Source organism: Aquarana catesbeiana, linkage group LG12, assembly GCF_042186555.1.
Source record: "Aquarana catesbeiana isolate 2022-GZ linkage group LG12, ASM4218655v1, whole genome shotgun sequence".
NCBI lineage: Eukaryota > Metazoa > Chordata > Amphibia > Anura > Ranidae > Aquarana > Aquarana catesbeiana.
In genome coordinates this window covers 105,279,430-105,293,213 of record NC_133335.1, presented here as the reverse complement: position 1 = coordinate 105,293,213, position 13,784 = coordinate 105,279,430, and the positions used below count along the sequence as shown (strand labels likewise).

Here is a 13,784-nt window from a genome sequence, read left to right as displayed (position 1 = left end):
GTGCGCACTGCATCCTTATCTTTCAAAACATACTACTGTGCCATGCATACATGTGGTTTACCTGGTAAAGCTGTTAGGGGATTTCCACTCTGTGTCTTTCTCCAATCTTATTGCCTCACTTTCAGCATTAAAGGAATCAGTTTTGTTTTTGTTTTTTATCGCTTACCTATTCAGATCTGGCAGTCTTGTCCATCTCCATACCAAGCTAATTTCTGGATACTGATGAAATGCTTATAAAACTCCTAGCTGCACACTTCTGGTCACCATTTTTGACTGAAAACGCAAGCTTCTATTTTGCCACACCACCTGTTGCGGGATTCCTCATATAAACCGCTATCAAAAACTCGGTTAGGGTCTGCTTGGGTTGCTGCAATTCCCATATACAAGACAGGCTGCCCTCCCCCCAATCCATTCTAGAAGTACCCTGCAGGGGAAAAGCCTTATCTGGGAATGGAGGATTGCAAGTGCTTGGAAGGGGCATAAGGGGCAGTAAGTCTGCTGCAAGCCATGAGGAAACTCCAGTTAATATGAGGGTTGCTCCCCAAGACTTCGACTGGGAGGGAATATTGGCATTGATGAACACAAAACAAAAATGGGAATTCTTCAAAAAGACTGTATGTGAACACACTGCAAAATATACTAAATTACCAAAAGTATTGGGCCGCCTGTTTTTACACGCACATGAACTTTAATGGCATCTCAGTCTTAATTCGTAGGGTTCAATATTAAGTTGGCCCACCCTTTGCCACTATAACCACTTCAAATCTTCTGAGAAGGCTGTCCACAAGGTTTAGGAGTGTGTCTATGGGAAAGTTTGACCATTCTTCCAGATGCTCATGTGCAAGGTCAGGCACTGATGTGGAAAAGAAGGCCCTGCTCGCAGTCTCCACTCTAATTCATCCCAAAGGTGTTCTATCAGATTGAGGTCAGGACTCTGTGCAGACACTGGTGCATAGTCATGTTGGAAAAGGAAGGGGCCATCCCCAAACTGTGCCCACAAGGTTGGGAACATGAAATTGTCCAAAATGTTTTGGTATACTGACGCCAAGCCTAACCCCTGAAAAACAACCTCACACCATAATCCCCTCTCCACCAAATGATTTGGACCAGTGCACAAAGCAAGGCCCATAAAGACCTGGATGAGTGAGTTTATGGTGGAAGAACTTCACTGGTCTGCAGAGTTCTGACCTCAACCCAATAGAACACATTTGGGATGAATTTGAGTGGAGACTGTGAGCCGGGCTTTCTTGTCCACATCAGTGGCTGACCTCACAAATGTGCTCCTGAAAGAATGGTCAAACATTCCCATACACAACACTCCTAAACCTTGTGGACAGCCTTCCCAGAAGAGTTACATAGTTACATAGTAGGTGAGGTTGAAAAAAGACACAAGTCCATCAAGTCCAACCTATGTGTGTGATTATGTGTCAGTATTACATTACATATCCCTGTATATTGCAGTCATTCAGGTGATTATCTAATAGTTTCTTGAAGCTATCAATGCTCCCCGCTGAGACCACCGCCTGTGGAAGGGAATTCCACATCCTTGCCGCTCTTACAGTAAAGAACCCTCTACGTAGTTTAAGGTTAAACCTCTTTTCTTCTAATTGTAATGAGTGGCCACGAGTCTTATTAAACTCTCTTCTGCAAAAAAGTTTTATCCCTATTGTGGGGTCACCAGTACAGTATTTGTAAATTGAAATCACATCCCCTCTCAAGCGTCTCTTCTCCAGAGAGAATAAGTTCAGTGCTCGCAACCTTTCCTCATAACTAAGATCCTCCAGACCCTTTATTAGCTTTGTTGCCCTTCTTTGTACTCGCTCCATTTCCAGTACGTCCCTCCTGAGGACTGGTGCCCAGAACTGGACAGCATACTCCAGGTGCGGGCGGACCAGAGTCTTGTAGAGCGGGAGAATTATCGTTTTATCTCTGCAGTTGATCCCCCTTTTAATGCATGCCAATATTCTGTTTGCTTTATTAGCAGCAGCTTGGCATTGCATGCCATTGCTGAGCCTATCATCCACTAGGACCCCCAGGTCCTTTTCCATCCTAGATTCCCCCAGAGGTTCTCCCCCCAGTGTATAGATTGCATTCATATTTTTGCCACCCAAATGCATTATTTTACATTTTTCTACATTGAACCTCATTTGCCATGTAGTCGCCCACCCCATTAATTTGTTCAGGTCTTTTTGCAAGATTTCCACATCCTGCGGAGAAGTTATTGCCCTGCTTAGCTTAGTATCGTCTGCAAATACAGAGATTGAACTGTTTATCCCATCCTCCAGGTCGTTTATGAACAAATTAAATAGGATTGGTCCCAGCACAGAACCCTGGGGAACCCCACTACCCACCCACTACCCAGTTGAAGACGTTATAGCTGTAAAGGATGGGCCAACTCAATATTTTTTTTTTTTTAATCAAAAATAATTTTATGAATGAAATAAAACTCATAACAAAAATCAATACAGGCAAGATTATTATGCCAAGACATACACACACGTCCAAAATAAGCATTTGTAGATGCAACATGTACTGATACTGAGTGGGTGACTGAAGACAAAGAGAAGGCAAGTTTATTAAACTTTTTCAGCTCTGTGTATACGAAGGAGCATGGGGGAGCTCATGCCCATAATGGGGATAGTTTTGACACAGCCCCAAATGATCCACAATGGCTCAAAATTGATATGGTCCAGAAATATTTAGAACTGAATAAAAGGTGATTAAAGCACCTGGACCAGATAGCATACATCCGCGGATCCTAAAAGAATTGAACTCATTTCAAAGCCATTATTTCTAATTTTTAGGGACTCTTTAATGACTGGAATAGTACCACTGGATTGGCGTAAGGCCAATATTTAAAAGGGGATCAAAGTCTTTTTACCGGGTAACTATTAGACCTATAATGTGAATAGTGTCACCAGCGCAAGTCAAGGATAATATATATGTAAATATAGGATCTGCTGCAAATATAGGTTCCCCACTAAATAGTGTGGGGCAATAAGAAATGTAGGTATAAGAGATAACTGTGCCAACCCTAAAAAATATCTGTATCAATATACTGTGTGCTACCAACTGTGTCATAAATTGAAACAACTATATCACACAGTGCATGTGAATACACAAAAATATGTAAATATATAAAAAATAAATATAAAAAATGATATATAAGAAAGAAAATAGTCCCAGTGCTGCTCCTTTTCATAGGTAATGTGTCCCTTGTGCTCAAACCTTCATGCTTGTATACACCATCAATTCTTGATTCACCACCACCTTCCAAGGTTTACACTCACCAGAAAGCAATAATAAAAACACCTCAATATTATGCCTGGGTTCCTTTTCCTTCCATAGGATATACCACAGGTTTCTCAGCAGTTATCACAGTATTCCATCCATGCTTCAATAATCTCCAAATCTCATGGAAAACAAATAGCCATCATTGCGCAACATTCTTAACTTTATTATGTGTTTGAAACATAAATGAATGCACTCACATGTTATTGTGCCTATAAGACAGGCACAAGTCTAGCGAGCGTTCTGAGTGAAGCCTATGCTCGCCGCTCCATCTCTAGGAACCGGCGTGCTGTGCAAGCCTCGGTTTGGTTCGGGTCAGTGGCAGGAAGTGACGTTGATGCTGTTCACCGGCCTCTACGTGTTTCGCATCATTCATGCATCATCAGGAAGCTGGTGGCGCCATTTTACTTTAGGTATTTATGCTCTTTTTCCATTTCACTTGGCCAATTGGGTTGTTCGTGAAACCGGTAGTTCGCAAATCGCCATTACTGGTGTTTATTGCCCAAATTATGCTTGTTAACTTACCCCTTGCCTAATTTGATCCTAAAAACAGCGATAAAAGTGATAGTTACTTTCGGTCACTGTTTTAATCCTTAACTTGTGGATGACAGATTCAGAGGGAATAGCTGGATAGACTTTTATATTATCGATATTTAAAACTTTATTACAAAATTTAAAATCCATATTAAAAAACTTCTATCTTTTAAAACCCATTCACAATATGCTACCTTTTATATATAATCCATAAAATTAATGCAAGATACCTAAATACTAATAAACAAAAAACAATGAACCAAGAAGAAAATATATATGAAAATTAAAATAAAAATGAAAATAAAATTAAAAATCTTCAATAAAACAATTAATGTCTAATTCCACATTCAATCCATACGGTTTCATCATGTTCATTTTAAATATCCAGTGGGTTTTGTTACGTGAGACCTCCCTTTGCAGGTATGAATTTCTCCAATTTTGTTCAACTTTATCAATGGCATAGAATTTATGGTACTGTGGGTCCCAATTATGTTTAATCCTGAAATGTTGTGAGACACTATGGTATCTAAATCCTTTCTTTATGTTTAGGATATGTTCACTTATCCTAATAGATCATTTTCTCGTAGTTCTTCCCACGTATTGCAGCCCACAACTGCATTCCAGCGCATATGTTACATGTGTGCTGCAACACGTGATAAGTCTATTTTGTATTTTTGCTTGGTTGTATTTGATTGGAGTTCTGATGTTTTTTCTTGCTCCTTTTTTCGTGGTCCCGCAAGGTTGGGTCCAATGCAGCATTTCTCCCCTGTAAGTCACCGGGTCTCTGCTGCCCTGCCCCCCCCCCCCCTCCCACACTCACTGGAGCACTGGTGTGTAGAGGGAGCGCTGCTCGCTGGGTTGATCCCCACCACATGGTCACGATCTTTACCCAGCCTGATCTGTCTGTGTGATGTCAGCACGCTGTCTGCTGAAAATGGGTCACAGGAGTGCAGAATGAAGTGTACTCCTGTGATCCACAGGACAAGTACAGCCAAACAAGCTTTGACTGTACTTCTCCTTTAACTCACTTCTTCAGTCTCTCCATCTCTACTAACATCTTCCCCACCCCTCTAAAACATGTAATGTTCACCCCTATACTAACAAAAAAAAACAACTTACTAACAACCTAATTCCCATTTCCTTGCTCCCATTTACCTCCAAGCTTTTAGAATACCTAGTCTACCTATACCTTGTTTACAACCTCCTGATTCACAACCTGTCACCAACTTTCCCAGTCTGGCTTTCACCCAGAGCACTTCACAGAAACTGCCCTGTTAAAAATTACTCATGACATACTAGCTGCCAAAACAAGTTACATAGTAGGTGAGGTTGAAAAAAGACACAAGTATGTCCTATGTGTATGATTATATGTCAGTATATTGTATATCCCTGTATGTTGTGGTCATTCAGGTGTTTATCTAATAGTTTTTTTAAACTATTGATGCCCCCTGCTGAAACCACTGCCTGTGGAAGGGATTTCCACATCCTTGCCGCTCTTACAGTAAAGAACCTTCTACGTAGTTTAAGGTTAAAAAAATCTATTTTCTGTTCTTAACAGTTAGTGTTTTGTTTTTTTGTGCACAAGGAGAATGTGTGCTCAGCAACACTGAAATAAAACATACTGTTCCCAAATTAGCCATTCAAGGAATGTGAAAACTTTGCTGGTGTTTATAAAAGTATTATATAAAGTCTGACATTGGGTTTATTATTAACCTGTAACTACTCATTCACTTCTTCTTTCTCTGTTAATAGGCCATAACTAAAATAAGCTAATTTGTGTGGGTGCGATGGACTGATTTTTTTATTTTTTTTTTTGCTAATCATGAGCCCCATTGTCATTTTTGTATTGTAGCAGACTTCATGATAAAAGCTTAACTGATAAGGCATTGTACAGAAGGAATGGTAATAAAGTTATATATCTCTCTTGTTTTGCTTTAGGCTTCTCGAAAGGAGCTGTATGCTCGTGATTTACTATCCTTACCCTTCATTTCTGTGGTCAACCGCAAGCGTAGGAAGTGGAGAGATGAGAAGCGCTTTGGGAGCAGCACGGAGGAGGATGACTCTGAGCAGGAGGCAACACGAGTGGGGCAAACAGAGCAAGGGGCTGAAATTAAAGAAAAGCAATGTGAGCCAAGGGAATTTGGAGGTCCAGAATGCCCTAAGCCCCAAGAGCAAAAATCAACTAACGAAAGGGATTCTACAGCTGAGAACAAAGAGCCTGGGAGTAGATGGACAGCTCCTGTAGGGGAGAGGATTCCTGCTGATGCTAGATCCATTGTTTCTGGGTACTCCACACTCTCTACTCTTTGCTCAGAACCAGCCTCTAGTGTTCGTGGTGGAGATGAGGCTGATGATGAGCGCAGTGAATTCAGTCACATGGAAACTGATACAGAGGTGGGTGGAGAAAGAGAAACAGAACGACCTCACTCTCAGGACTCATTCACCTCCCAAAGGCTTATTCCTGGGGACACGCTAGCACGCAAGAAATTGGGTAAGGGTAAATATGAAACCTCAGATGAACCAGGATCTTCTTTTTCCCGTACACCACAGCGCACAAGAACAGCAGTGGATGACCTGTGTGTAACATCAATGAGGAAACCTGGATCTCCAGAAACACGCCGCAGAAAAAGTGCTTGGCGACGTCATACTGTGGTGCTCCCAGGACAGCTGACTGATCTTAACTTCAATGACTGGAAAGAGCCAGCTCATGGGACAACAGGAGCATCTGAACCTGGAGCTGGGCTGAGTGGGGGAGCCTGGACAGAGGGGAAAGATTCTGGACTTAGTAGCTTGGAATCACAGAAAGCCAAAACAGCAACTAGCCAGGAATCGGTAACCAACAAGGGGGCCAAATCCCAGTATCCCCCTCTTCCTGGTCTCCGACATTATTTGTAATTTTCTTTGGCAATATCTTATGTTACTACAACCGGGGTGGAGCTTTAGCAGTGTTCGTTCCTGTCTTCAGAGCTTGAGCACCAACCTGCACTCATCTGCCATTAGACCCAAAGAATGTGGCTTCAAATCCCACATGGAGCAGGAATCCTGTTACGGTTCTGAAATAGTTTATACAAATCCTGTACCATCTTCCCCTCACAAATGTCCCTGCATCTTTACAGCAGGTTTTACAGTGGTGATACAGGCCAGATTCCGGAACGGAGAAGAAATTAGATAACTTGCCATGCCACGCTGCTGTTTCTCCAGCATCTACCAAACTTGTGCTGAGAGATGTTGAATAACAATGCAGTCTTTAAAGTTCTACTAAGAAACTTTTCTTCAGATGACATGGAATTTAATTACAACACACATTTTCATCTGTGAACTCTGGTGCCTTACTGCTTTATTTTTAAATATATAATCCTTTTACCTAGTCAGATGACTAAGACCTTGTAAGGGGTATGGCAGCATGTGCACAATACTTGGGAGTGTAAAATTGTACTCTACACATGTAAAGCAACACATTTTCTGGTATAACGGCTTTTTTTTGTCAAATGCTGCAGTTGCTTAGGCTAATCCTTAAAGTGAAATTGTGTTAATGCTATAGACAATTAAGTGTTTATATATATTAGCAAGCAGTAACTGAACTTTAAAACAAACTCTCTAACTGCAGGTGCAGTGGAGCTATTCATTTTCAAACATCAAAGCGGAAGCACTAAACTCATTTAACCATGTTCTCAGCAGCTCAGATCACCTTACTTCCTCCATCCCAGACCACCTGCTTTGTTTTTACATTAGAAGAATATACATCTGCCAAGTGATAGCTGGGAGGGGAGAGATGAGCTGGCTTAGAAAATGACTATAGTTCCTCCACTTTGAGCATTGAGAATGAATTGCTTGTTTTAAAGCACTGTTTGTTAAAATATGTTTATTTGAATGTCCATAGCTGGACACCACCAGCTACACTTTATAAAGTGAATAGAGAAACACATATTGTCATGACCATCTGTAGTTGCAATATAACTATATAATGTATTTTACTTAAGCAGGCAATGTAATCACACTGTGTTAATGGCAGTGCAATGTACAAGGATGTGTTAAGTGTTAAACAACCACCAAAATGACTTCACCTTTACTAAGTGTAAAGCAGTAAGAACCTTGGTGGATGAGGATGCTATCACTTTGACATGATGTAATCCAGTTTTTTGAGGTGTGTCTAAACACCTCCCAGTCTGTAAACATAGACAAAACTTTTTTAGCTTTGGACATAATAAGGAAGGGTTAAAACCTCTGTCAGCTTATTGTTTGCTTTCTCTCTGTCCCATTGAAATGATTTCCCTTCACTTCCTGAAAGGAAATATCTATAATGTTAGAGAAACAGATGTCACTGCAACAGGTGTCCCCAGTGGAAAATATACTCTCACCTTTTGGTATGGTGAAAACTGTAACATTTAAAATTTCCTATCATTTACTATTTTGGAGATAATCATCTCCAGAACAAATAGAGATGGTCCTCTCGCTCCTCATTGGCTCACTGACTTTGACAGCAGCGGGAGCCAATGGCGCTTCGCTGCTGTCTCAGCCAATCAGGAAGGAGAGATCCAGACAGCCGAGTCTCTCATGCAACATCGCTGGTTCAAGATGGGGCTCAGGTAAGTATTAGGGGGGGTGAGGGGGGCTGCTGCACACAGAAGGCTTTTTATCTTAATGCATAGAATGCATTAGGATAAAAAACCTTCTGCCTTTACAACCTATTTAAAAACCCTTTTGCTCAGTTCTTGACTTCATCTATCTATTGGTGATACCTGTCATTTGGAGTACAAAAAAAGTACAGACTAGCAGACAGGGAGTTCTACTTATAAAGTCTGGAGACTGGGAGTTGAATCTTGGATATGCCGTAAAACAAAAGCAAATAATTCCTCTAATTTATAGTGAATTGTCAGAATTTCTTAAAATGCTCACCTGTCTTTCTGTGGTTAACTGGTATTTGAATTTTATAATTCGTCTGTGGGTAAACGGTGATTTATGTAACATATGTGCTATAAAACCAATGTTACAAGATTGATTTTTTTAACAATAACTACTTTAAACTAGGTGAATGCAAGCAGTTCCTATAAATTTCTTATATAAGAACACCACTACTTTATTGCATTTGACATACATTCTCTAGCATTCCTCTTTTTAACATTTCTCAGTTACTTAGTTTATCTGGTAGGTGAATTCTGGCCAGATGTTCCTGGATTAGCATATTATAAATGAACTCTTAGGTGCAGTTTCTTATTACACCAAGTGAACTGAGCTGCCTCCAAATGCCATCTTCTGCCAGAAAGGAGGCGAGCAATGTGTACCAATCATTTCTTGACTGGTTTGCAATGCATCCTGCAGACGCATAAAACATTGCATATGACTTAGCCCCTCACGACTGAGGGTTTACAGTGCCATTGGGACCAGATTTAATATGGTCATGTAGCTTTAGCTGTTTTTTTTTTTTTTTTTCACTTTTTGTTATTTTGTCAGATGCATTACTTTGGTGCCTGGATAGCAGTCTTTCTCTTTGGCTCCAGACAGTGAGAGATAAGGGGAGACAGATTTTTATGACAGAGCAACACTATTTTGTAATTTAATCACTGTCAAGTGATAGCAATTACCAGTTGGTAGTTTTGGGTGGTGTTCTCTGGGCATTCCAAGTAAATCCTAGTGTTTACTGATGACTAGTTTACATATTTCATCCCACAGGGCAGTATTGTTTTGTTTTGTTTTTTCATTTTTTATTTTTACCTTCAACTGGAAACACTTGTTATCACTTAATGGTGTCACCCAAGTAGTTGTATCATAAATTAGCACTTTTGTTTGCCATGTTGCTGCCATGTCTGTAAGGGTCATATTGGTGGCTACTGGAATACATTTTATGTGCTTAGAACAGTATTTGTCATATTTCCTTAGAAGGGGTCCCTTTGGTTCAATAAAATATTCTAAAGGGGAATGGCGCTGTTCGCAAATATAAAGAACCAACAAATGTGATGCGCAACCAAAAAAATTTTTTTGTTTGTAATAGAAAAAAGAAGAAAGAAGAAAAAAATATATATTTAAAACAGTAAATGTGCAAAGTGCCCCAAAGGTCACTGCAACATGTGTAAGAAAACTCTAACTGAAATAATATAAATTAAACCAATACGTGATGGCATAGGGTGTGAATGGGTGGATCACAACCATAAGTAAAAAATTGTTGCAAAATCGTGCATGGTAAAAAATATCAAAGAAATATATCATAAAAAATGTCATAAAAAGTAATGTCGTTGTTTAGGAAACCCACTCAAGTGTCCAATATCATATGTAATACATACAAAATGTGTATAAGTGTCCCAAATGAACTTAATGTTCTTCCTGATGTGAATAGTGAATGAAAAAATGTGTTATGAAAGTGAAAAAAGTAAAAAATAAAACATAAAAAAATGTTAAATGGAATATAAATAAATTAACATATGTATTGCAATCAAAATTGTCCAATATAAATTGTCCAATGGAGGTATGTCTGACAGGTGTATTATCCTCAACGAACAATGATGTTTGGTGTATCCGTGATTGGCAGGCCCCCTCTTGTGCCCCCACTCACCAGAAAGCCCAACCCCTGCAGGGGTGAAGGGCAAAAGTAGATCCTGTGTCCGGAATCCTGAAGCCCCGAAATCCCCCTCTCAGATTCAGCGAGCCCCCTCCTTCTGGATCCGCGTTGTCCTAATTCTTCGCAGGCTTGCTTTCCGTCATCTTCTAAATAGTTATCAGAGAGGTCAAGTACTATTATTTCAGTTAGAGTTTTCTTACACATGTTGCAGTGACCTTTGGGGCACTTTGCACATTTACTGTTTTAAATATATATTTTTTTCTTCTTTCTTCTTTTTTCTATTACAAACAAAAAAATTTTTTTGGTTGCGCATCATATTTGTTGGTTCTTTATATTTGCGAACAGCGCCATTCCCCTTTAGAATATTTTGTTTATGTGGATTTCACTTCGGTGTCTCCATTTTGCTTGGGGGGCTGCAGTTCCTTGTTATCACTGATCCTAAGCGCGGAATATTTGTTTCCCACCTTTGGTTCAATAAGCCAACAAGATGACTGACCAATCAATTTAACATCTGTGATTGAAGGCAGATGCCTGTCAGTCAACAGGCCCTCAGAAGAAACACAAACCAGGCAGTTTAGAAAACCCTTCTCAGTTGCTATTGTCCCTTGAGAAGGCAACTTTAGCAAGTCTGCTTGCACTGCTTCCTTACTCCCCAGCTCTGTATTCACATAAATGTACTAGGTCAGCAGAACTGCCCTCTTCATGTTCAACCTTACACTATAGATTTTTTTTTTCATGTTAATTGGCTCACTCTAGAAAGGAGTCTTTCTTCCATAATGCACATTATACCACAATGCCATATTTACTTTTACATGGCAAACCTTTCCTGTTTTCACATATGCATCACCAAGCTGGGTTCCCTTTGCAATCTACACATCACCGTCACCCGTCTTCTCTTAAAGTGCACTCTAAACTCCAAGACTAAAGATTTGCTGTGTTATAAGGAACATTTGGTAATGTTGTGCCTAAGCAGTACCCTGAAAAAATATATTTTGTCCTACAGAAAATTCTTCCTTTAAAAGTAGCTGTGCACATCCTGGTATCTGATGGTGTCTAAGCATTCCAGTGTATTCACTGCTGTAAATCTGCAGTGAGAAATCTATAAGCAGTCTGCCTCTGACTGCAAGTCTTATGGGATTTGTAATACAGTTTGATGTCACTACTGTACTGCTCACTGGTCCTTTTGCTGGAAGCTTTGATGTGAGGAAGCAAAACCTTGCCTCTACCAAGATGGCCAGTTCCACAAGAACAAGGCATGGTTAATAAGTAATGGGGAAAGATCAGCTACAGGAAGACCACAGACAGTACTTGTGACTGGCCATTTGCCCTTTGGCTGCCTTTTTTTTCCCACACATTTGAGTTGGATGAGGGAATTCTTCCCATGGAGCTATTGTATTCTGACAGTGGGGAGGCATCCCCGTTGTCAGAATACACTCTTCTGCACCAATGGCACTGATTTAGCAAACAATTTCCAAAAGACTGGTTGTACAGAAGTCGATGAAGAGTTCAACTTCTGTACAACCCGCCTGCCTAGAGATGGATCAAAATTCAGCCAGTTCAGCAGGGAATTTCAATTAATATATGGCTGGCTGGCTATGTGCCTGTGGGAAATACCCAATCTCGCAGAAGTAGTAATTGCAAAACTTTGAGCTATGTGATGAAAATGTTGGATCTTGTAAATGTAAACCATACTTCCACAACATGCTCTCTGCAACACTGTGGAACATGTATATTACTTTGTGTTACTCCAATACATGTGCCATGTGCTGTTCCAATACCTTGGCCTTTGGCTGCCATTGTAGATCTACCCTCCCCAGCACATTTAAATTGCCAGGTATCTTTTCATACATACACCAAATTTGTGAAGCCACACTTTTAATCAATTTTATGACATTTATAAGGGGCAAGTGCAGGAATGGTCCTTGCTGTTTCTTTTAGGCAGTAACAACTATATATATATATATATATATATATATATATATATATATATATATATATATATATATATATATATATATATATATATATATATATATATATATATCCTAATTTAATTACTGTAATTCATTTTTGTAGATCAATTGTATGACCTTTGATCTACATATGATGTTTAAGTAACCTTACAAAAAAATGTAAATGTGTTCCCATTTTAACCCCTTTTAATCCTGTAGTTAAGCAAAATCAGCCACAATTAACTTCTTCCTCCCCCTAGATAATATTTTCTGTTTTTTTAATTTATTTCTATTTTTACCATTAATATTTAAAATTTTCATTCATTTTTTCAGTGTTACATAAAAAAAAAAAAAATAAGCAAAATTGAAAACAAAGCACTCTTATTTCTTTTGTAGATAACTTTGCCATATTTTATTACAATAAATGTAATTTTTGTTATTGTAAACTGTACAAATTATAGACTTAAATGTGCACTTTTCATCTACAGGAACACCTCTTATTTTAAAACTAATACTGGTCAAAACACATTTTCTCTTTTTTATGGTTTTTTTTTTGTTTTGTTTATAGTTTGCATAGAAAATAAAATAATTTTTGCAAGACAAAAGAAATCCTCATTTGTTCCCCAAAAAACAATGTATGTATTACTTTGTTATCTTAAAGTGATATTAAAGGCTCCATTAAAAAAACAAAAAAAAAAAACAAACATGTCATACTTTCCACAGTTGGTTTTGCACGGAGCAGCCCTGATCCTCCTCAGATCCACTGGCGCTACTTGCCCCTCCCTCTACTGAATGCACTCCTGTATGCTCGCTCCTGAGCCCCGTTCTATGTGTCTATATAACACAGAGCAGGGCTCCCGCTGCTGTGTCTCAGCCAATGAGGAGAGAGAGATCCAGGAGAGCCGAGGCTCCCGTGCACAGTGCTGGTTCGAGATCGGGCTCAGCTAAGTATTACGGGGCTTTGGGGGAGCAGCACACTGAAGGTTTGAAGGTTTTTTTACCTTTATGTATAGAATGCAAAAAAAAAAAATCAGTCTTTGCAACTACTTTAAGTTATACCAGAGTTTTTGCTGAATAGGCAGGCCTAAAGCAGAAATGTAAAAATTACCCTAGTCTATAAAGGGTATACAGGTACGAAAGCCGAGGTAATAAAATAACTGTTTAAGCCCATCTGTACATTATTTAACTGCTTTAACCACACTTAACAAAACAAAAAAATGTTATGGTAAAACAATAGAACATAAAAAATCATGATGAACTAAGGGTTAATAAAGGACTAAATAGGGGAACATTTTAGGTTGTTTTAAATTATATGTATTTTCAAGTCATCCATCCCTTTGATCTACATGAGTTACCGTAAGTAGTAACAATTGTTTTTTGCTTAATGACACATGCAGACTAGTTGCAGATGTCATTTTAAATAGGAGCAGCTACATTTTGATAACTACTCATTG

The 13,784-nt window shown here is 39.2% G+C and overlaps 1 protein-coding gene across 1 annotated transcript in view; it reads left to right on the top strand.

Annotated features, from left to right (window-relative positions):
* The window catches only part of ARHGAP23 (Rho GTPase activating protein 23), a 529,546-nt gene extending 516,607 nt beyond the window's left edge, over positions 1-12,939 (top strand). The window contains exon 24 of the mRNA XM_073608262.1: positions 5,764-12,939. Within this exon, the coding sequence (XP_073464363.1) occupies positions 5,764-6,720 (957 nt within the window). The 3' untranslated portion in view covers positions 6,721-12,939. The remainder of the gene's footprint in view (positions 1-5,763) is intronic.
* Positions 12,940-13,784: the final 845 nt, after the last annotated feature.